Raw genomic sequence first — 24417 nt, forward strand, 5'->3', positions numbered from 1 at the left:
CCGCATTAGAGCGTTTTTACAGTTAAAAAACTCCTCTAGAAACCCACTAGTTCTGGAGATTTTTTCCAGCCAAAAAAACACCCCTGCCAAAAAGCATTGATTATAGTCTACGTGTGCATGGACACATAGGATAGCATGCTGGGGAGTTTACTGGCTGTAGAAAAAAACGTCAGAAGCCAAAAACAGCCGCTGTAAAATGTCCAGTGTGCAGGAGGACTTATGCTGAGCACTGTAAACCTTAATCCCTGGGCAACCGGAGCTCTTCTCTCCAACATTCTGGGTTGTAGGTGAGTTGTTTGTGGGTAGCCCCTGCCATCCTGATGTACAATACAGGACTGCTAGCCCTGTATTGTCTGTGATGAAGTCAGACTGTGACCACTAGGCAGAGTAATGAAGAGAAGAGGCTTTGGAGGACTGAATGCACAATATGGTGGAAGTCTACTAGAGCAAAGAATAAGATAAGCATTCCAGCTCATTCCACTAATCCTAGACTCAATGAGCTTTCACCTTTGCAGTGTGGGGTGGCACCTCTACATGGGTTTTTTGGGGGGTTTTTTAATCATTAAGTTCAACTTCATATGTGCATAGACTGTGTACAGGTTTCGGTTAAAACCAAAAACTATAAATTATTAAATGTATTTAGATGTTTTTGTTTAGTAAAAAACATAAACAAATGCAACAAATAAGAAACAACATGCAAGACAAGATTTTTTTTTTAGAATAAAATATATATTTCATATTTTTACAACGTTACAACAGGTTCAAAAATACATCTCAACTCACAAATTTCAAAAACACATCTAAATATATCAGAAGGCCAATACTGTCTTCTGATGCAGGTCATACATGTACCGATAGTGTACAGCATATTATGTCCTTTTTTAACATTTACATGTGGAATAAACTAAGCAACAAAAAATGCCAGTGACAGAGGTTGAGACAAACTATGACACTGGATAGAAGTGCTTAAAGCTGTCACCTTTTGTTCTCATGGTTTAAACCAGGGTGCCCCAGAGTGATCTACTGTATATTGAACCCCAGGGATCATGGGAAATCCAAGAGGTTGATAAGATGGCTGGAGGGTCAGTAACTGTCTGGGAATTGATAGGCGGTCAGTACATGATGGAAGTTCAATTAGTATCAGTGAATCTTTCTCTGTTGAGTTCTGTACCGTTCCCTAGTCCTGAAGGGTTGGATAGTCAGCTGCTAGAGAGAGCAACCTTGAATGAACTGTTTCTGAGCTGTGTGTTGCTACTGCCCTCGTTTACCAGCGTTCTTTGCGTTGTGTGTCAGACCTTTCTGTCATTACCCATCTCAAACTCTGCTGGCAAAGCCAGTAAGTACACATAACAATAGGAGTAATGCCAGAGGACTGATTGACTGTAAAAATTCTGCTTTGTAATAATGGCTGCTGCTGATACCAGAGGACGTGTCAACAGTATTCACAAACATTTTTAAAATTAGGATTCATAGCTTTGTTTACATATGTAACAATGCCTATTATGTGGAAAGACGTTGAGTAAGGATGGTATGAAACTTTCATTGAGGTTTGTTTGAGGAGGGTGATGAACAATCTGAAACTATGATAGGCTGAATATTTTGGAAACCCCTGGTTTTACCCATCTATACAAAATGTTGATGCAACTGCTCAAGCAGTATTATTACTTACCCCTGTTACTGGCATCCCTTTGGTTTATATGTAAAGGTGCAAATAAATATAAATAAAGGCCTATGAAATAGAAGATGAAACAAATATGCTGCATACCAATCATAGCATGTATCAACCAGATACAAATATCAGAATACAGTCCAGGAAATTAACTAAACTTCTTGAAATTTTATACCAGTGCAGGAAACTGTTTACAGTGGCATCCCGTGTTTCAGGTTCATCTTTATCACCTGCCCCCATTTCTATTTCAAAACAAACTAGTGCAGGTCTGCCCCTAATTAACAGGAGTACAAGGTTTTTCCACATAGAATTCCCAAAAGGGGTGACCTGTTGTATGGGATCCCTCTCTTTGCTTGTGCAGTGATTACTCTACACAAGCAGAGCCTGCAGGGCTCACAATATTTGTCCTCCCTCCCGCTCTAAGATGAGTGGGGAGGAGTGGGGACAGCAGAGACATCACGGCATTCAGCTCCAGCTCTCGTGTTCTCTGTACTTTCTGTCACAGACATGGCAGAACAGAGAACTGATCACTCCTAATTAACAAAAGGGCTTTACATCTGTTCCATTTGCATCTGCTTAATTTATTGTGTTTAGAAGAGTGGTGCAAGCTTGTACTTGTACCTCTCTTTGTTAATTGTGTTACATGAAAGCAGTCCTTTAAAGCAGTGGTCTCCAAACTGTGCCCCAGGGACCGGATACGGCCCTTTGCTTGCTTTTATCTGGTCCTTGGGACAATATTTGATCCTCAGACACCAACAATGAGACATTCCCTCCACTAAACCCAACGAAAGGGCACAATTCCTCTCAATGACCTTAATGTTGGGGCACAGTTCCTCCCAATGACACCAATGATGGGGCACAATTTCTCCCAATTACACCAATGATGGGGCATGTTTCTTCCCACCCAATGACACCAATGAGGGGGCTCAATTCCTCTCACAGACATCAAAGATGGGGCATTGTTTACTCCCACTAAAGTCAGGGTATTTTCTACTTCCATTAGCCACAGTCTGGCCGCTCTCAAGTCTGAAGGACAGTAAACTGGCCCTTTGTTTAGAAGGTTTGGAGACCCCTGCTTTAAAGGATAAGCTCACTGCAAAGTTCTGTCACCCTAGGTCCTTCAGTGTAACTCTCTCCATAGGGTACAGTATGATCTACTTGTGAATTGTCATCTTCTATAAAACCACATGGGCTTATTCAATGGACACTTTAGAAGATACTGCTTGCTTAAGGTTCGTTTTATTTACTTATTTTTATTTTCAAAATGTAGAACTTTTTAAACTGTTTTTTGTACCCTTTTAATATTGAAACTGTATATAATCTTTGTTTCACAGTGTCACAGAGCATTATGGCGTTCTCAGACTGTCTCTCCCCTTTTAATTCAGGACAGGGAAGGATTAAGCAGTCCTGTGGCTCATTCCTGTGTGTACAACCTAAATTTCAACTACAGTTATTCAGCTCTGTAAACAGACATTATTCGGCAAAGCAATTAAGTTTAGCCTGGTAAACATGTGAAAAGGAACCAGGAGCTCTATCTGATAATATAAATATAAACATGAAATGCTGTGATGCAATTCAATTTCAAATTTACCCAAAAGGAAAACATTTTTTTTGAAAATTATATTTTTTGAGTCCTAAACATAATAAAATACAAAAAAACAGACAATATATTTCCTTAGCCATATGAGTACCAGCCTGTATATTTTCTGATTACCAACCATTTATTAGTTTTCACTGCTGTCATATTTTGACTGACAATTACTCAGACATGCCTGTCAGCACTATTTAATTGTTTGCCTCCTTCAGAGTAGCATGGTCAAACAGTGGTGGGGGGGACGGAGTCCTCCGTCAGCCTTGTTATCCCTGAATACATCGCATCAATCGAAATGGGACAATTTAGCTAAATTTACTTTGTCACCTGGTGGACATGATAAAGAAAGGATATGATTTGTGAGACCTATTCTTTAAAGGATAAGTTCACCTTTCATAACATCATATTCAGGGTGTGACATGTAACATGTTATGAATAGACCGGCCCCCACCACTTTGACAGCTAGCGGGGGAACTTCAAAATTTAAAGTAAATAAAATGCAGCTGTGTTGGGATCCGCCTGCCTGGCCCCATCACTCATTCATAGCCGAATGAGAAACTACAAGTTGCAACAGCCTTAGCGGCTGTCGGCTTGTAGTTCTCAATTAACTAAAACGGCGTTGTGGAGCTCCATGGTAGTTTATTGAATCTTCCTGTCCGTATGTCTGCTTGGCCATACATCCTGTATGGGCAAACAGATATACTGACAGGTCTGCAGGAGTCCTGCATGGCACCAGCAATTTACTGATCGCTGGTGCAATGGTTTACAGGCTCCCAAAATAAAAAAATAATGCACATTTTTTTACCTGCACAAAATGTGCATTTATTATTTTTTTTACCAAAAGGTGAACTTATTCTGTTAATCACTTTATGACTGGATGATCTAATAAAACAGCAAATCAGCACCCTTATTAGGTAGGGCCTGTGGACAAACAAGTATGTCCTATTTGTTCACCTTTGTGTGCGAGATGTCATTAGACAATAGACCGCATCGGCTAAAGCTATAGAACTGACTGGAGCATCTCTATGGCTTGTGATCTCTGTGATGGCTAATCACTTCGCTCACAAATGTAATTACACAGTGTAGTATTGTTTACACTGGTGAGCCCCTAACCACCCAATCCTTCCTTTCACAATGGAGGAAGGGGAAGGAAGAGGATTTAATTAAGGAATCCATTAAATAAATCCTGGCTGCAGTAGCAAAAGGAGCAACCCAAGGTGGGGGGACCACTGTTGTGGGATTGTTCTCTTGGGGGTTTTAGAGCTCGTTCACACCATGGTGCAAAGACATCAGTTTTTCTGCACGTGTTCTGCAAGGGCACAACAAAATCAGTTGTTCTCTATGTGCCCTGTTCACACCACAACACTAGTATCATGTCCAGATTTTTTCTGTGCAGGAATCTACAACGTGTGTAACATTAATTGATGCACATGAAAACTGATGTCTCTGCAAGTGAAATCTGTGTGTCAGTTTCCATCAATTTTTCTGCTCGTATGGTGTGAATGAGGCCTTAAAGTGCCAAGGACCACCATTGCTGGGGATGTGGGGTTTTAAAATGCCACTGACTACTGATGGTTGTTGGACTGTTTTTGTTGGGGGGGGGGGGGGGGAGGTGTTATAAGATACGTTCACTTTAAAAAAAAAAAAAATTATATATGTACTTTTTTTTTGCAGGTAAAAAAATGTGCATTTATTATATTTTTGGAGCTTGTAAAGCATTGCACCAATAGTCAGCAGACTGTCAGTTTAAATCTTCATATAATCTTCATACGAGCAGACTGTTTAACACTCACAGGAAGACTGAATGAACTACCACAATGATCTGTCATGTGATCCGCTGTGTCCAATCACAGCTGATCGCATGTAAATAAGGAAATGCCAGTTATCGGCATTCCTCTCCTCACGAACTGTCGCGCTGACAGCTCGAGAAGAGAGGACATCTACACTGATCATCAGTGCCCTGATGATCAGTGTAGCCCTATCAGTGCCACCTGTCAGTGCCCATCAAGGTTCCACACTAAAAACGTTCCAAAAGGTGGACTTATCCTTTAACTGTCATTACCCTCAATAATTGTGGGATTGTTGGGAACTTCCTTCCTCTAATAATGGAAAACTCACTCTTGGCCTCAGTGGGCAACTTTAATAGTGGAAAACTCACGCTTGGCCTCAGTGGGCAACTTTAATAGTGGGAAAACTCACGCTTGGCCTCAGTGGGCAACTTTAATAGTGGAAAACTTACGCTTGGCCTCAGTGGGCAACTTTAATAGTGGAAAACTCACGCTTGGCCTCAGTGGGCAACTTTAAAAGACTTAAGTGCTTCATCATTTAAAAAAAAACAGGCTGAAAAATTAGATCACTTTCCACTTCACAAAAAGAAGCACTTTTTATACTGTCCTGGTATTTTTATGTGATTTGTTTTTTACTACAAACTAAGGAAAACAGTTTTTTTCAGTCTTTATTCCTTTATATAGTAAAAAATGAAAGCCCCTCCTGAATATTAAAGACCACCAAAAGAAAGCGTCTTAAAATTAATTTGGGTACAGTGTTTCAAGACCTAGTAATTGTCAAACTATCAAAACATTTACTATGTAACAGCAGGCAACTCAGGAGTATCATTTATTTATTTTATTTTATTACAATATTCAGTTCCTGATGGTGCAAAATACATATAACACTTTGTCCTATCTTTCTAGGTGCCTTGTAACACTAGTTGGAATGTCAGACAGGGCCCCCCTGCCCCTTGGTACTCAGCTGACCATCACTACAGCCAGCAATGATGAAGGATGCTTTGCTATAGTGAGTGCCTTTCTGTAGCTCCGAGCAACACTGGCATGGTTAAAGCAGAGGGATTTGTGAGGTTGACATGCCTCACCTCCTACAGAATTCCTCATGTTGGTACGGCTCCCAGCACAGGAAAGTTCTGGGAGCCAGAGACAGACGCTTGCTAGGAAAGTAGCCATGTACTTGCTAGCTGTGGTGTTAGAGTGCCCAATATTGCTGCTAGTGTTACAGAACATCTGGAAAAATGAGATAAACTACTACATGTATTGTTAAAAAAAAATACTTCTTTAAGTTGCTTGCTGTTACAAAGTCAGTGTTAGTTTGCATGGACTGAATCACTGTAACCGGTTATGGCAACCCACATAGATAACTAATACCACATACTCCTCGTTTACACTTGCGGCCAGGAGGCAGTACATAGATGGTTAAGCTGCAACTTTACTGCCCCTGGCCACCCACCTTAACCTAAATGGTAGCTGGAGGGAGTGGTACATTCAACTTTATACCCCGGGTTAGGTTCCGCCAACATGCCAAAACTGCCCTTCAGCTGCATATGATGCATGTTATTGTGGCACAATCCTGTGGGTTTTCAAGGGTTAAAACAGGCAGTAAAGAGGTGCCATATTGCCTCCCTTCTGTCTGGCAAATGCCCTCTGAAAAGCAGTCGACCGTGGATCACTTTTCAGAGGGGTGGCAATGACAGCCACAAGTGTAAACAAGCTCTAAGATGTATAACAATTTGCTGGCAATCACCTCATTTAGCAATCATCTGAAATCAATGTACTACAAGTAAGTTGACTGCCAATGAGCAGTTAAAATGCTAGGGAGCATGAGATACAAAATTTCCAGTGTAATTAGTGCACCATCTGTACCTCACAATATGTTTTACATACACAGTGTATGCCATGTACATCTGCCCCTACTAAGCAGAACCCTATGAAATGCCGTTTTTTTTCCATATGTCAGGAAGACAGATTACTTTGGAACAGATCTGTGCCAACAGCTGACATGTCTGGCTTTTCAAATGTCACTGGACTGTTTTCAAGATCAAAGTATTGAAGAGTATGAAATGCAGTGGGTCCACCGTGATCCATTGGCTTGTGTGAGAATTTATATTTTTCATGGCGTAACCTGTGAAACACAGCATTATACAGTAAATAAATGATAATTTTGCATTCTCTTCTTATAAAGATTATCTGCTTGTATACTTTACATGTTGCAGAATAAAAATCCTCTTTAAAGTGGAACTTAAAAAATGTGCTCATTTGCTACTTTTTGTTGGAAAAAGTTCATACTTTTCTACTGAGAAAAACTCCTTTACCTGCCTATTATTCATTTTTTTGGTTTGTGTGCATGGCCTGTATATGGACAGTGTAGTGTACATCCCAGCTCCACTCTTTAATAAGATGGCAAAACTGGAGCTGAATGTTAGGTCAATGTAACATACAAAAGTTACAGTATCAGTGTCCATCCAATTGTGAGACATAGAATATACCAGTAAATATATATATATTGCATTCATAACGTATTCAGACCCCCTTCACTTTTCCCAGTTTTGTTATGTTGCAGGCTAATACCACCGTTGTTTAAATCCTTTTTTGTTCTCATTAATCTACACTCAGTACCCCATAATGACAAAGTGAAAACAAAATCTGAGAAATGTCTGTGAATTTATTTAAACGAAAAGACTGAAATATCACATGTATTTAAGTATTCAGACCCTTTACTTTGTTGAAGCACCTTTGGCAGCAATTACAGCCTCAAGTCTTTTTGGGTATGATGTGACAAGCTCTGCACACCTGGATTTGAAGATTTTCTGTCATTCTTCTTTGCAAATCTTCTCAAGCTCAGTCAGTTAGGATGGGGACTGTCGCTGGACAGCCATTTTCAAGTCTCTCCAGAGATGTTCACTAGGGTTTAAGTAAGGGCTCTGGCTGGGCCACACTAGGACATTCACAGAGTTGTCCCTTCTGTGTTGTCTTGGCTGTGTGCTTAGGATCTCTGTCATGCTGGAAGGTGAACCTTGGGCCCAGTCTTAGGTCCTGAGCATTGTGGAGCAGGTCTTTCATTGAGGATATCTCTGTACTTTGCTCCATTCAGCTGTCCCTCAACCCTGACCAGTCTCCCAGTCCCTGCTGTTGAAAAACACCCCCACAGCATGGTGCTGCCACCACGCTTCACTGTTGGGATGGTATTGGGCCAGGTGATGAGCGGTGCCTAGTTTCCTCCAGACATAACGTTTAGAATATCTGGAGGCCAAACAGTTCAATCTTGGTTTCACCAGACCAGAGAATTCCTTACAGTCAGAGTTCTTCAGGTGATTTTTGCAAACTCCAAGCAGGCTTTCATGTGTTTTGCACTGAGGAGAGGCTTCCATCTTGCCATTCTGCCATAAAGCCCAAATCGGCAGAGGGCTGCAGTAATAGTTGTCCTCCTGGAACTTTGTCCCATCTCCACACACATTGTTTTCTTGGTCACCTCTCTTACTAAGGCCCTTCTCCCTCGAATGTTCACTTTGGCTAGGCGACCAACTCTTGGGAGAATCCTGGTTCTACCAAACTTCTTCCATTTGAAAATTAAGCAGGCCACTGTGCTCTTGGGAACTTTCAGTGCAGCATAGATTCTTTGGTAGCCTTTTCCAGATCTGTGCTTTGCAATAATCCTGTCTCTGAGCTCTTCAGGCAGTTCTTTTGACCTCATGACTTTTGCTCTGATACAGTATGCATTGTCAGCTAGGAGGCCCTTTATAGAGAGGTGTGTACCTTTCCAAATCATGTCCAATTTAATTTACCACAGGTGGGCTCCAATCAAGGTATAGAAACATCTCAGCAGCAATCATAGAAATGGGAGGCACTTGAGGTAAATTTGAAGTGTTGTTGCAAAGGGTCACAAATACTTCAGCCAATGTGATATTTCAGTTTTTACTTTTTCATACATTTGCAAATATTTCTAAAATTCTGTTTTCACTTTGTCATTATAAGGCCCTGAGTGTAGCTACAACATAACAAGAGTTACAGTTAACACACGTTTGGCCCCCTCCCCTTTACTGCCTGTCCTCTTATAGTTCATAACTGCTTGCCGACCGCCCTATAGCAGTTTTACTTCCACAGGGCAGTGGCTCTGTGCAGAATCATGTATATACAGGCGCCTGCCTATCCGCGCTGTCATCGGCTCCTGTAAATGTCAATCACCAGGTTCCGGCCAGCAATTCATGGTAGGGACCCAGCAATCAATGCAGAAACTAACAGCAGAGAGATCTGTGAATTTAAACTACATTGTTTGCTTGTCATCAGGTATGTGACAGTTTTTAACTCCCTGCAGAGCAGGGAGATAAAAACCAGCACATCCCCTAATAAAACACTACACAGGAAACAGTAAAAACACTCCCTGGCACACAGTTAACCCTTTGATTGCCCCAGTTAACCGTTTGATTGCCCCAGATGTTAACTCCTTCCTGCCCAGTGTCATTAATATAGTGACAGTGCTTTTTATTAGCAACGATCACTGTATTAGTGTCACTGTGTTATGTAGTTCCCACTCAGTGTCAGAATGCTTGTTGTACTATCACAGTCCCGTTATAAGTCGCTGATCACCGCTAGTATTTAAGAAAAATTAATTCCATCTATTTAATTGTTTGTAGACACTATAATTTTCACGGAAACCAATTCATATACACTTTTTGGGATTTTTTAACTCAAAGACATTAGCAGAATACATTTTAATTTTATGAAGAAATTTTATTTTTATTGGATATGTTTTATAGCTAAAAGTAAAAAATTTAGTTTTTTCGTACTTTCAGCATTTTTTCATTTATAGTGAAAAAAATTTAAAACCCAATGTTGATCAAATACCACCAAAAGAAATTTCTATTTGTGTGGAAAAATTATATACATTTCATTTGTGTACATTGTTGCATGACCGCGCAATTGTCAGTTAAAGTAGCACAGCGCCGTATAGCAACAAATGGCCTAGTCATGAAGGGGCGTAAATCTTCCAGAGGGCAAGTGGTTAATATCATTACTGCAAACCTAGCTTGTAATATGCCATACTTATTGATCTTTACTATTATGACCTGTATTGTTTTCTATGACTTACGAATGCAATCTGAAAAAAGAGTTATAAAACGTGAAGGGGGTCTGAATACTTTATGATTGATATATATATATATATATATATATATATATATATATATATATAAATATAAATAAACACAAAGGTGTGGGAGCCAACCTGGGTTGATTTATGTAGAGTGCTATGCAACAAAGCCGCTTCAAATATATAACAACGAAAATCCAGGGTTGCAGCCCTCAAAACAATTTATTGAACAAAAAAGTTACAGCAGTGTTTCCATAGTGGTGGTCGTGCACTTATTGGCAAATATTCGGAGAAATAGAATTTGCAACATCAATATTACATTCACAGTATTGGAACACGGGTTCACATTGGTCATGGAACTTTATATCCATACGGACTGTACTGTGTGTTTCTATGAACTACATGTCGCTGTTCATTTGTTTTTTGCTGATTTAATCACTTTTCATGGGTATATCTGATTTCATCGTGAATGAGTATGACAAGTGAATTTTTATATTATATGTCACTATTTGATTTATTAATTTTTCACTGATTTAATCACTTTTCTTGGGTATGAGTAACTTCATAGTGAATATGTTTGATAAGTAAAGTTTATATATTATTATACATAGCGCAAGATTTTATTTAACAAGGTTTATAGAAAAGAGATTATCCTCTGTAATATTTGCAGCTTTGTATGACAGAGGTACTGGGAATTTGCGCAGTTTGATCTGTCTACATTGTTTCCATAGTAATAATTGTATAGAATGGATTCACTACTGTAATTTATTATTTTGTGTTCAATAAATTGTTTTGAGTGCTGCAACCCTGGACTTTCATGTAAACTACACACAAGACATTCAGGAAGGTCAAGTTTGCTGTGCACTTATATGCAGCCAGGCAGCAAATGAACAGTTTGAATGCAGGGGGGGTGACTGGGGACAAAGAGAAGGGGCAAATTTATACTTTCTTCAGCTCTCTGTATACAAAGGAGCATGAGGGAGCTCTTGTCCATAATGGGCATGGTATTGACACAGCTCCAGATGATCCACATTGGCTGGCATAGTACCACTGGATTGGCGTAAGGCCAATGTGGTGCCAGTATTTAAAAAGGGGTCAAAATCTTTACCAAGTAATTATAGACCGGTTAGTTTAACTTCTATAGTTGGGAAGATACTGGAGAGTTTAATAAAAGACCACATAGATGAGTTATTGCTGGAAAAAAATATTTTAAGCAACAGACAGCATGGATTCATGAAAGACAGAAGTTGTCAAACAAATCTGATTTCTTTTTATGAGGAGGTGAGCAAAACCTTGGACAGAGGGGTGGTGGTGGATGTGGTATACTTGGATTTTGCAAAAGCGTTTGACACAGTTCCCCACAGACAGCTAATGTGTAAGATAAAGTCTATGGGCTTGGAAAAATCCGTATGTAAATGGATAGAAAACCGGCTAAAAGATTGTATTCAGAGAGTAGTGGTTAATGATTCATACTCTGAATGGTCTATGGTTGTCAGTGGTGTACCCCAAGGTTCAGTGTTGGGACTCTTACTTACTTAATAAATTTATAAATGATATAGGGTCTGGGATTAAAAATAAAATTTCAGTCTTTGCAGATGACACCAAGCTGTGCAGTGGAATAACGTCCTTTTAGGATGTCTTCAACTTACAAGCCGACCTCAATGCACTGTTTAATTGGACAACTATGTGGCAAATGAGGTTTAATGTTGATAAATGTAAGGTTATGCACTTGGGGCTAAGAATATGCATGCATCATACATACTGGGGGGGTACAACTGGGGTAATCAATGGTGGAGAAGAATCTGGGGGTTCTGGTAGATCACAAGCTTAATAATGGCATGCAATTCCAAGCTGCGGTTTCTAGAGTGAGCAAAATCCTCTCTTGTATTAAAAGAGGTATAGACTCCAGAGAGAGAGATATAATTTTTCCCTTGTACAATCATTACTATCACCTCATCTGGAATATGCAGTTCAGTTTTGGGCACCAATTCACAAAAATAACATTGAGGAACTGGAGAAAGTACAGAGAAGGGCAACCAAACTGGTAAGAGGCATGGAGGAGCTCAGCTATGAGGAAAGATTAGAGGAACTGAATGTATTCTCTCTTGAGAAGAGGAGATTAAGGGGGGATATGATCAACATGTATAAATACATCAGTGGTTCATATAGTGAACTCGGTGTAGAGCTATTCACCCTGAGGTCATCACAGAGGATAAGGGGGCACTCTTTACGTCTGGAGGAAAATAAATTAAATCTCCAAATACGGAAAGGTTTCTTCACAGTAAGAGCTGTGAAAATGCGGAATAGACTCCCTTAAGAGTTGGTTCTGGCTAGCTCAGTAGATTACTTTTAAAAAGGCCTGAATTCTTTCCTAGATACGCGGAATATAACTGGTTATTAACATTTATAGGTAAAGTTGAACCACAGAATATCCGATTGCCTCTCGGAGGATCAGGAAGGAATTTTTTTCCCTTGCAGGAGCAAACTGGATCTTGCTTTGCTGGGTTTTTTGCCTTCCTCTGGATCAACTGTGGGTATAGGATTATAACTTTTTTTTTTAATGGTTGAACTGGATGGACTTTTGTCTTTTTTTAGCCAGACTAACTACGTAACTATGTAAACTAGGAGGGCTTTGTACAGCAAGTCCATGACATAAAACAAACTAAATATCTGCTTAACCAAGCCACTAACTAAAATTAAACTCATATCAGCCGCTTCCTGACTAACAGGGTGTCCCCTAATGGGTTCTCCAAAACAAACAGGCAGCCCTTGTACCTTTTCACCCAGCACCAGGCTCCCACAGCTGCTGGTGGAAAAGAAAGATAGAGAGAAAGCCTTGTGCTTCAGTCAGCACACCTATACACTCACAGGCCACTTTATAAGGTTCACCTGTTCAATAGCTTGGTAACACAAATTGCTAATCAGCCAATCACATGCAGCGACTCAATGCATTTAGGCATGTAGACATGGTGAAGACGATTTGCTGAAGTTTGAACTGAGCATCAGAATGGTGAAGAAAGGGGATTTAAGTGACTTTGAACATAGCATGGTTATTGGTGCTAGACAGGCTGGTATGAGTATTTCAACAACTGCTGATCTACTGGGATTTCATGCACAACCATCTCTAGGGTTTACAGAGAATGGCCTGAAAAGGAGAAAATATCCAGTGAGCAGCCGTTGTGTGAACAAAAATGCCTTGTTGATGTCAGATGAGAATGGGCAGACTGATTGCTGCAAAATTCAGATGATAGGGTCAGAATTTGGTGTATACAACATGAAAGCATGGATCCATCATGACGGTTCAGGCTGGTGGTGGTGGTGTAATACTGTGGGGGATTTTTTCTTGGCATTAGCAGGGTGTACCTAATAAAGTGGCCATATAGAGTATATAAAGGCAAGTGAAAAACTGAAAGTAATTAGGTATGGCTACCAGATGAGGTGTGAACCTCGGAATGGAGAATTTATTGTAAAGCTCTACAAAGTCTCTAGGTTTCAGGGCCTAAAACAGAGCGTGCTAAGATCGGAGAAAATGCTGGAGATCTCCCCACTGACACATGGTCCACATACCTGAAAGCTAGTGCATTACAATATATATATATATATATATATATATATGGAGAAGTATTGTTTCGAAACATGTGACAATATATGGGCTGTATTTAAGTATTTTACAGCTGGGATATACAGTTTACCTGTATAAAATGTTTTGGTAGAATTTGAACAGTGAGCCGCACCTAATGGGTTTCACTGATGGACTATCAAATATAGTGTTCTACACCTAAATTTCAAGCACTAATGGTTCTGGTCCTCCTCCAACCACTCTAGCTGGGTGTTGGAGTTCCTGTAGACTTCATATACTGTAGATTCCTACAGACCTGACATTCATTACTATCAGAAGCTGGAAATGTATATTTTGGAACTTTTAAATGTCATCATAGCACATCTGAATGACAAAGCTGAATAGAATTATCTTGTATGTATGTGATTACATAATTCTGTTGATGGATAATAACACATAGTCACATGGGGGACAAAGGAAGCAATACAAAGACACATTGAAAGCCTCCTTCAAGTCCCTGGATATTGACATCACCTTCTGGGAAACCCTGGCACAAGATCGATTGACATGGTGCACGTTGATCCACCAAGGCTGCCAGACATTTGAGGAGAAAAGAACAACCACAGCACAAGAGAAGCAAGCACTCCGCAAAGCCAGAGCTACAAATGCTGCAACAGTAGTGCCCACATATGTCTGTCCGACATGTGGCAGAACATTTTGTGCCCATATAGGCCTTATCAGCCACCTACGGACACACTGTGGACAGCCCACTACCTGTTAGATTGCCAAGGTCCTCTTCGAACACAATGGACGAACATCATGAAATATTGTGCTCTACACCTAGATTTCAAGCACTAATGGTTCTGGTCCTCCTCCAACCACTCTAGCTGGGTGTTGGAGTTCCTGTAGACTTCATATACTGTAGATACCTACAGACCTGACATTCATTACTATCAGAAGCTGGGAATGCATATTTTGGAACATTTAAATGTCATCACAGCATATCTGAATGACAAAGTTGAATAGAATTATCTTGTATGTATGTATGTAATTACATAATTCTGTTGATGGATAATAACATTCCCTTTGTAGTGTTGTACTGCTGTCAATGTAAGATTGTTGCTTGTGCTAGTGCAGCAGTATATGTAGTGTATACTGTAAATACACGAGTTTCCAGAACCAAAGACAAACTTCTCACCATTTGCCATGTACATGGCCTACGTCCTGCCTGTCAATTTCTTCTTGAATGTCATCTTCTGTGACAGTGAGTTGTACGGGTTTTGGAATATAGTTTGCTTCATTCTGTTATATTAAAAAAAGGCAACAAATTTATACGTAGGGACATACACTTTCAACTTTAAAGCACACACAATTTAAGTGAGAGAATTCAAATTATTTATTAAAATAGATATAGATTACATTTATTTTGCTACAACATTGTGTATTATTAACTGCTTTATTTTCTAAACTATTTGTGTCATCTTTATTTCATTCTTTCTGCATCTCAATGTTGCTGATCTTATTGCCTCATTGCAAACACTTCATGTCTATGTGCACCAGCAGTTGTTGCATTTCTTTTTCAGGGCATGGTTGTTAATGGCATGTACGGTATGTGCACTGTGTGTTAGTATGGTCACATTGGGAGACAGGGTGACAAAGCAGGCACATACCAGTAAATAAAAGACATAGGAACAATGCACTGTCACCTTTTAGCAGGATCATGCTATTTTTTAATTAAAGCCATACATTTAAAAATGGTGCCTGGCTACACACAGGATCAGCAGCCTGTAAAGCTAAAATAGTAAAAGATGTTAAAAATTGTCTTCAGCTTGGTTCTCCGCTGTATTGAAAAAAAATGGCCTGGTCATGAAGGGGGGTAAATCTTCTGGAGGTCAAGTGGTTAATGTACCTCGGTTGCAGAAAAATAAAATCTTTCTTTGATTTTGAGAACAAGGCCTTACCATAGCCCTTGCTGTATTTCTTAGAAAGCTTCACCAATTCCTAGTATGTAGATTTGGGAGAGATAAACAAGTAAGACACAGGAAGGAGTTTACCAGCTGACACATTGTCATGTTTCACATGACTGTCATGTGCCTTTAAGTGTTTCTATATTTTGTTTCTGCTCCTCCCTTTTCTTTGGTTTAGTTAATGCTGTATAGATAGCCCTCCCCTTACCAGTAATGCATTGCAGCTCTAGCCTCATGTCGTGAAGTAGGACACATTATGATCTTTTGACCTATCGAATGTTCATTGTTGTAAGATTCTCTCAGTTTATGGAATAAACTTCACAAGACCTACAAGATGTCTTATCGATTGAGTCACTGACTGTGGTATCCAACTGAGCTTGAAGTTATCGCTACCTCATCACAACTGTAAGTTACAGAGATCAAACTTTCAATGCTTAGATTGGAGAGACAGCACACACATCCTGCACTGACCTCATTAAAACACACACCCTTCACCCATCAATTATTTTATTCATAGCATCCCCTGCATCTCTCCACCAGTGCATTTGCATGGCTTCCCCAGAGTCTCTTCAGATGGGCCCAGACCACATGCTAAACTCCCTGGGGCCGCATGTAGCCCACGGGACACCCCTGATGTAGTGCAAGGGCCTGCCTGATTGGATACAGAGTGATTGGATAGATGGTGTGTCCTATTATAATGTTTTGGTAAATCTAAAGGATTGTCTAGTGCAGTGGTGGGCAACCTTTTTTTTCAACTGAGCCAAATCTCGCCAAAACCACAATTGAAATTTATTTTGAGAGCCACATTTTTAAAACTGAAAATACATCCCCCATATAGTAATTCATCCCCCATAGTAATTCATCCCCCATATAGTAATTCATCCCCCATAGTAATTCATCCCCCATATAGTAATTAATCCCCCATATAGTAATTAATCCCCCATATAGTAATTCATCCCCCCTATAGTAATTCATCCCCCATAGTAATTCATCCCCCATATAGTAATTCATCCCCCATAGTAATTCATCCCCCCTATAGTAATTCATCCCCCCTATAGTAATTCATCCCCCATAGTAATTCATCCCCCATATAGTAATTCATCCCCCATAGTAATTCATCCCCCCTATAGTAATTCATCCCCCATAGTAATTCATCCCCCATAGTAATTCATCCCCCATATAGTAATTCATCCCCCATATAGTAATTCATCCCCCATAGTAATTCATAACCCATATAGTAATTCATCCCCCATAGTAATTCATAACCCATATAGTAATTCATCCCCCATATAGTAATTCATCCCCCCTATAGTAATTCATCCCCCATATAGTAATTCACCCCCCCTATAGTAATTCATTCCCCATATTGTGTCAATTCACTTACCTTTGCTCCGCGCGTTCCTCCCGCCGTGTTCCCGCGCCGTTCCGGTCTTCAGGGCGGACTGTGAGAGGAGTTCGTCACGCTGCCCTGCCTACATCCTGACAGCCAATGTTTGCCATGCTCCGCGGGCCGGATTAAAAGGTCCGCCGGGCCGTAGTTTGCCCATTGCTGGGCTAGCTGCAGAGTCCTGACTTTTGGGGCGGCCGCCCGAGAGGAGGCGCCCGGCACACAGAAGAGCCGCATTAGAGTGTGTAAAGAGCCGCATGTGGCTCGCGAGCCGCGGCTTGCCGACCACTGGTCTAGTGTATGGCCACATTTATACACCTAAAATTACCTAGTTGCAATTTCAGTGTCATTAATTGTTAACGACACACCAAACACATAAGCAAACACATTTTGCAACATGCACCAAAACTTGCACCATGCCAAATGTCCCATGAGCTACTTTGCCACGTGTAGCACAGCCCATTGAAATAAATGGGCTTCCCTATGTCTGTCACAGGAAAAACAAGCCAAAAAACAAGTGTTCTCACTACTCTAGCTGTGAATGGGGCCTTTCCATTGACATCTGTGTGTTTCTGAACGCATGGCAAACTGGCAGAAAATGTGTGCTTTTCCATGCATTTCAGAAACCCACTGCAAATGTACATCGTGTTTGTGCTGTCATTACATGTTATAGGCATCACAAGTGCAGCAAACGCACCAAAAACTGCAGTACCGCATCGTGCTCCTCTCCCAAAAAAATTCTGGATCTTCTCTGGGGCGATTGTTGCTTGTAGGGCAGACCATTCAAGTGAATGCGCTGCCCGATGCGTGACGAGTGAAAACGCTCCAAAACACCAAAAACAAAGCATGCGGGAATGTAAGTTTTTGCTTCTTGGAGATGTGAATGGGGCCTGATAACTGAGTGTCTCCATTCACTCCCTCCTATGTACTTGTAAAAAGATGGCCATACACTATGCAGTCTGATTGTACAATCTGTGTACAATTTTCTTCAGATTTACCAGAACTATGGAATAGGAGGACACACCTGAACCATCTATTCAATCTGTATCAGATCAAACAGGCTCTTGTACTACATAGCTGATGGGAGATCTAAAGGAGATTGTACAATCAGATTGTATAGAAAGTGGGTATTGTAATGAGGGAGGTGTGGTCCAGAGTGAACACACCCTACCACGCCCTCTTCTGTTTGGCAACAAGGAAGTGAATGCTGAGAGATGATCTACAGGAAGTGACAGAATCTGAAAATCGTTCAAAAAATTCAAATAAACCATTTTAAACCTCCTGTGGATAAGGTAAGTGAGAGAAAAGCACTTTGGGATGGATGGGCCTGAAATGGCATTGGAAGACATTTATATTTATTATGAAAAGTGAAACCTAAAGGTGAACTTATCCTTTAAGATAAATTAAATTTTATGCAAAATGCTAGTCATTTTCCTGTAAATGGAAGCAATCTTTTCAGTATTATCTTACGAAGTAACATGTATTTTTTTGAGTAAATAAAATATTACTGTTTTTGGAATGACAGAGGGGTTGATGTACTAAAGGCAAATAGACAGTTCACTTTGCAGAGAAAGCTGCACACTGAATGAGATTTTTCCCCAGAGTTTAGAAAATGAGATGAAGCATGAAGCTCAGCTGACATCTATCATTCAATCATGTGCAAACAAAAATTGTGTTTTTTTTTTTTTTTCCTTCCACATGGTTGGGCAATCTTTGCAAAGCTTCACTCCCCACATTCACTAAGCTCTGGGGAACATTCTCCTGCAAAGTGCAACTTCTCTTGCAAAGTGAAAAGCCTATTTTCATTAGTAAGGTAGTCTCAGAGTATAACACTACTGACTATATGAGCTGGTTGGACATTCTATTCCAAAACCATGGACATTAAAATGAAGTTGCCCCTCTTGCAGCTATAATAGCCTCCACTCCTCTAGGAAGGATTTTCACAAGATTTTGGAGTATTTCTGTGGGAATATGTGCATGCTCAGAAAAAAAACACAGGTACCAATGTTGAATGAGAAGACCTTTCGTATAAAGGACATTTATCCCAAAGGTTGAGCTCAGGGTTCTGTGGAGGACAATCAACTTCTTCCACACCGAATTCATCATACCAAGTCCTAGGCCTGGATTTGTGCACGTATACAGCTAACTAAATTAAAGTGGAACTTCACCTGAATAGGGAAGTTCCTCTGATATTCCTCCTCCCCCCGCCCCCCTCCTCTGTCTGTACTGAAGTTTTTTTTTTCTCTATCATATGTCCCAGGAGACTGAGGGACCATTCAGAAATGGCAGCACACATCATGCATGTTAGAGGGAAGCCAACTGTGAAACACCAGAAAGCAAGCAAGATGGGATGCTGGATACCTTAAGAACTGTCCTGGGTGGATTCCTGAACTGTAATGCAGGCCATAAATGGGTCGAAAATCGGCCGTTAATGGGTTAATTGGTCGGCCGTTTTTTTGGATTTTGTCAGATTTTTTTGATCGGTAAAGTTGGAAAAAAATCGGCCGATTTTCGTGGCAATGATGGGTAAATCAACCGATCTTTTTATCGATAAAAAATCTGCGCATGAGCTGTGACCTGCAAGAAAAAGAAGAGGAAGAAGAAAAAAAAAAAAGAAGAAGAGAGAAGAAGAAGAGAAAGAAGAAGAAGAAGAGAAAGAAGAAGAAGAATTCCAGTTCGCTATTATATTTGACATTAAAAAGCATTGCGGTTGCAACCATGTATCTATTTGTATCCAAAAAAACCCATCTGTATCTGAAATGGAAACAAATAGATGCAATGTTGCAACCCCAATACTTTTTAATGTCAAATATAATAGCGGGGCTCTCTGCAGGGACAGAAGTAATTAAATGCCAACCATAGATGGGAAGAAAATCAACCGATTTTTTTTTTTTACTGTTGGTGGTAACGTCAGCCTATTGAACGACCAATTTTTCATTAAAAAAACGGCCGGTTTTCTCCCCATCTATGGCCTGCATAAGTGTCTGTATAAAAAAAAGTCAGCAGCGATATTTGTAAATGCCCACTTTTTTTTTTGTTTGCACAATGACCAGAGCTACTCTTTAGGATAGACTGCTGTATATCATATTGCTTATTAACTTTCTCAAACCTTTATATCTGAAACTTCTTTTGTTTTTTCTTTTTCTTGAGTAGAATGGTCTTCCTGCTCATCTGCTTCCAGTACTGGATGGACAGGCATACTCTCTGGATCTATAAGGATCTCATAAGGCACCATTGGATGCTTCCAAGAAGCTGGTGTGAAAACCTCCCATGGATCTGCCTGGCCAAATGTTCCTAGGACATAAAAAAAAAACAAATTATACTCAAGATAAGTCTCGGTTCACACTACTGCTACCTGAAAGTTGCACGACTTGCAGTGCGACTTTGCCAGGTGACTTAAGTACTACTTTGAAACAACTCCGAAGCAACTTTCAGGGAATGCCTGGGTCATATTCTTGTAATGTCAGATCCAAATCATATCAATATAGACGAGGATCTGATTTGATGGCACCTTCTATTAAAGTCTATGGGCACAAGTCAGATAGAAGTTGCCTTGAAGTAGTACAGGAACCTTTTCTAAAGTCAGAACAACTTCAATAGTGCTAATTAAAACGTCTCTCATTGACTAACATAGGATTTCACATCATGCGACTTGGGGTCTCACAAGTCGGATCCCAAGTCGCAGCAGTGTGAACCAAGCCTTAATCACTATGTTGTTAGGAATGTTAACATTTGTTGTTATAAGTTATTTTACTGAAACATTAATTCAGTAGCAGGTGGCACATGTACAGTTATTTTTCAAACAAAGACGATAATTATCATTAGACTAAATTCAAATTAGAAACATAAAGCAATCCTTTCTTTTAGTATTTTATAAGACTATTCTGGAATGTACTATTCATTCAATGATCTTACAGGAGGCATCTGTATATAATCTACACTATTTCAGCTGGTTCCCCTCCGTTTGAAGGATCAAAACCTCTAACTTTTGGGTGTTCTTTCAATTTAACAGCTTTTACAAAATAGCAAACCTGAAAATCTGAGTTGAGGTCTAGTTTCCTAAATTAGAAAACTAAATGCTGGGCTAAGCAGTAAGAAAAAGCTATATAAAACGTTCTGATTTTTAGAAAATAGAGCAAGCGATAAATTATATGCATTCAACTTACCAATGGCTCGGGTCTAGAGGTTACAATTTTACATGGTTCATTTTGCATAGCAGAATCTCTATGTGAGTTATTTATTTCTATGGATATATTGAGAATGACATATAGAGATAGGTATAGTGAAGCATATCATCACCATTAGTTATGTGCAAGATTACAGCCAGCTAGTTGTAATGGGTGAGAAGGTCTGAAATAAGCAAGCTCTCCAGATGATTTTGAAATGAATTGGCACCTCTACTGGGTAATGCAGATATTAGTACTGTATAATCAAAGGTTTACATTAAAAAGTTTCTACCATAGGCTGTGATAAAAAAAAAAAAAAAATCTCTGCTTTGTTGTAGTTGCTTTGCACAGCGTGTCGTGTTATATTATACAGTCAGGTCCATAAATATTGGGATATCGACACAATTCTAACATTTTTGGCTCTATTCACCACCACAATGGATTTGAAATGAAACAAACAAGATGTGCTTTAACTGCAGACTGTCAGCTTTAATTTGAGGGTATTTACATCCAAATCAGGTGAACGGTGTAGGAATTACAACAGTTTGCATATGTGCCTCCCACTTGTTAAGGGACCAAAAGTAATGGGACAGAATAATAATCCTAAATCAAACTTTCACTTTTTAATACTTGGTTGCAAATCCTTTGCAGTCAATTACAGCCTGAAGTCTGATGCTCTGCCAGGCCTCTACTGCAACTGTCTTCAGTTCCTGCTTGTTCTTGGGGCATTTTCCTTTCAGTTTTGTCTTCAGCAAGTGAAATGCATGCTCAATCGGATTCAGGTCAGGTGATTGACTTGGCCACTGCATAACATTCCACTTCTTTCCCTTAAAAAAAACTCTTTGGTTGCTTTTGCAGTATGCTTTGGGTCATTGTCCATCTGCACTGTGAAGCGGCGTCCAATGAGTTCTGAAGCATTTGGCTGAATATGAGCAGATAATATTGCCCGAAACACTTCAGAATTCATCCTGCTGCTTTTGTCAGCAGTCACATCATCAATAAGTACAAGAGAACCAGTTCCATTGGCAGCCATACATGCCCACGCCATGACACTACCACCACCATGCTTCACTGATGAGGTGGTATGCTTAGGATCATGAGCAGTTCCTTACTGCAAACGTAATCAATGTGAGTGGTATATCCAGCAGTAATAAAACACATCTTTTAAAAAGGATAAGGCACCATGGTTTCTTTTGCTCTTATGTTATCCATCCGTGATAGACTGGAGAGAGATTGAAACAGGAGGAAGGAGACCCCTGAAGGGGAAAAAGGGAGATATCTATCTATCCATCCATTCCTGACAAGCATCAGTCACATTCACTGCAGAGACCCCAGGTGGATTAAGATCCAATTACAACCATCTATTTGCCATTCGGAAAACCCCATACAGGAGGATTATTTCATCAGTCCTGTAAGGACAAAAATCCAGTTTTGCCTATTTAGTTAGGCAAAACTTAAGGTGAGCGCATATTAAGACCACACTGCACTTGGATTGTGGGAGTAGTATTTCACCATTGCAATTTACATTAGAAGAGGACTTTTTATGTGCATTTATTTATTGATTTTTGCTCACCATTAGATTTCACAAATGATCACAAGCACAGTCATGTTTTATCATTTTTATATGATGTTATAGGCAATAGATGATCAATTCCTACATCATATATTATATTTTATATGTTATATTTTCATTTTTAATTTTCATTTATTTATTTTGTTTATCAATTGATTTGGAAATCATAACACAAATTATTACAGATAATTTATATAGGAGCGCGGCACTATAAGCCTTTTCTTCCCCCTTCTGCTGCTGGTGTTGCAGTTACATAGTTACAATGTATCATTTATTTGTGACTGTATAATCTGTTTACCACTGCTATTTGGTTATTTCCATATTATCAGCATTTTGCTTTTATGCTTTAACTGGGAATTAACCTCCTAAACCTTCATTCTGTGGTCTATTCTTTTGAACAAGCCTAATATAGAGGTGTTAGAATCATGTCTCTTGCATTATTATTTCATATTGTTATTATAAGCCTGAATCCAGAGTATCAAAGGTGTCAGAAGGCTTGCAAGGACAGGGATACTGCTGGGAACAAGCATTATCAAGCGGCCCCTGAGGGGGTAGCACTACATATACACTGGACATGTTTTATATCTGTGATTCTCTTTCTGGCCACAAGAGAAGTACATAATCAATGCTCTTAAAGTGGTTTTAAGAAATAAACATCTTATACATACTTGCTATGCGCAATAGTTTTACACAAAGCAGCCCTGAATCTCTTCTTTTGGGGTCCTGGCTCTGCCTCCCTTCTGAGTGTCCCTATAGCAAGCCGTGTGCTATGGGGGCAGTTGTGCAGGCTCGATCCTGAGCCACTTAGGGAGAGAGAGAGCTGGATCAAGATCATGTTAAAGGTGGGCTGGATGGACAGCTGACCATGGAAGTTTTTTTACCTTATTGCAGGAAATACATTAAGATAAAAAACCTTAAGCCTTTACAACCACTTTAATTACCAAAAACAACAGACAATATTCTTAACATTTCATATATTAATACACATAAAAATGTATTTGATTAAAATATTTTCCTTTAATCAAAGCATTATGCCTGGGAGACCAAAATGATTAAATAAATCTCTTCTTAATTCCCATATAATAATGAATGAAAATGTAACAGTGTCATCCATTACAAATGCAGTCTGTGGAGGATGTTTTCTGTCCCTCAGATTGCTGCTGTACACCAAGCCTCTCTATGCCACTGGCGAGCATGCAGAGATTGCATGTATTCATTTAATATTATCGTATGATCATTAAGTGGGGATTGTTTTTTTTTTTCGGTCTCCTACCCTTAATGATTCAATTTATTTTACTACATTAATTTCTATGTGTAGTCATTAAAGCTAAACTCCAGTAATGATCTTATTTTTAATATTACATAGGTACAGCTTGGCTACATCTAATCTTTTAAAGCTCGTATCCCAAGGGTTGCTGGTGATGCAGAAATTCAAAGAAGAAGCCTGTGCTACATACAGCAAGTGCTGGTCTCTTCCTGGTGCCCCTTGAATGACTTTCCTTCTGAACACATGGGGCTGGTTGCTCAGCATCCCTGATATTCACAAAACATTTGACATTATTTTTAATGAATAGCGGGGGTTCACTCATTTGATGGGGTGAAGAGGAGGGGTGGATGACATCATGATCT

The 24417-nt window shown here is 39.7% G+C and overlaps 1 protein-coding gene across 1 annotated transcript in view; it reads right to left on the reverse strand.

Moving 5' to 3' along the window:
* Positions 1–5774: 5774 nt before the first annotated feature.
* Positions 5775–24417, reverse strand: part of LOC149451267 (cilia- and flagella-associated protein 337-like) — a 172608-nt gene continuing 153965 nt past the window's right edge. The window contains exons 28-30 of the mRNA XM_089690806.1: positions 20159–20343; positions 14894–14997; positions 5775–7172 (exon numbers count right to left, since the gene is read on the reverse strand). Of these exons, the coding sequence (XP_089546932.1) occupies positions 7004–7172; positions 14894–14997; positions 20159–20343 (458 nt within the window). The 3' untranslated portion in view covers positions 5775–7003. The remainder of the gene's footprint in view (positions 7173–14893; positions 14998–20158; positions 20344–24417) is intronic.

This window comes from Staurois parvus, unplaced genomic scaffold (genome assembly GCF_062004578.1).
Source record: "Staurois parvus isolate SC_StPar_1 unplaced genomic scaffold, SC_StPar_1.0 ptg000544l, whole genome shotgun sequence".
Classification (NCBI taxonomy): Eukaryota; Metazoa; Chordata; class Amphibia; order Anura; family Ranidae; genus Staurois; species Staurois parvus.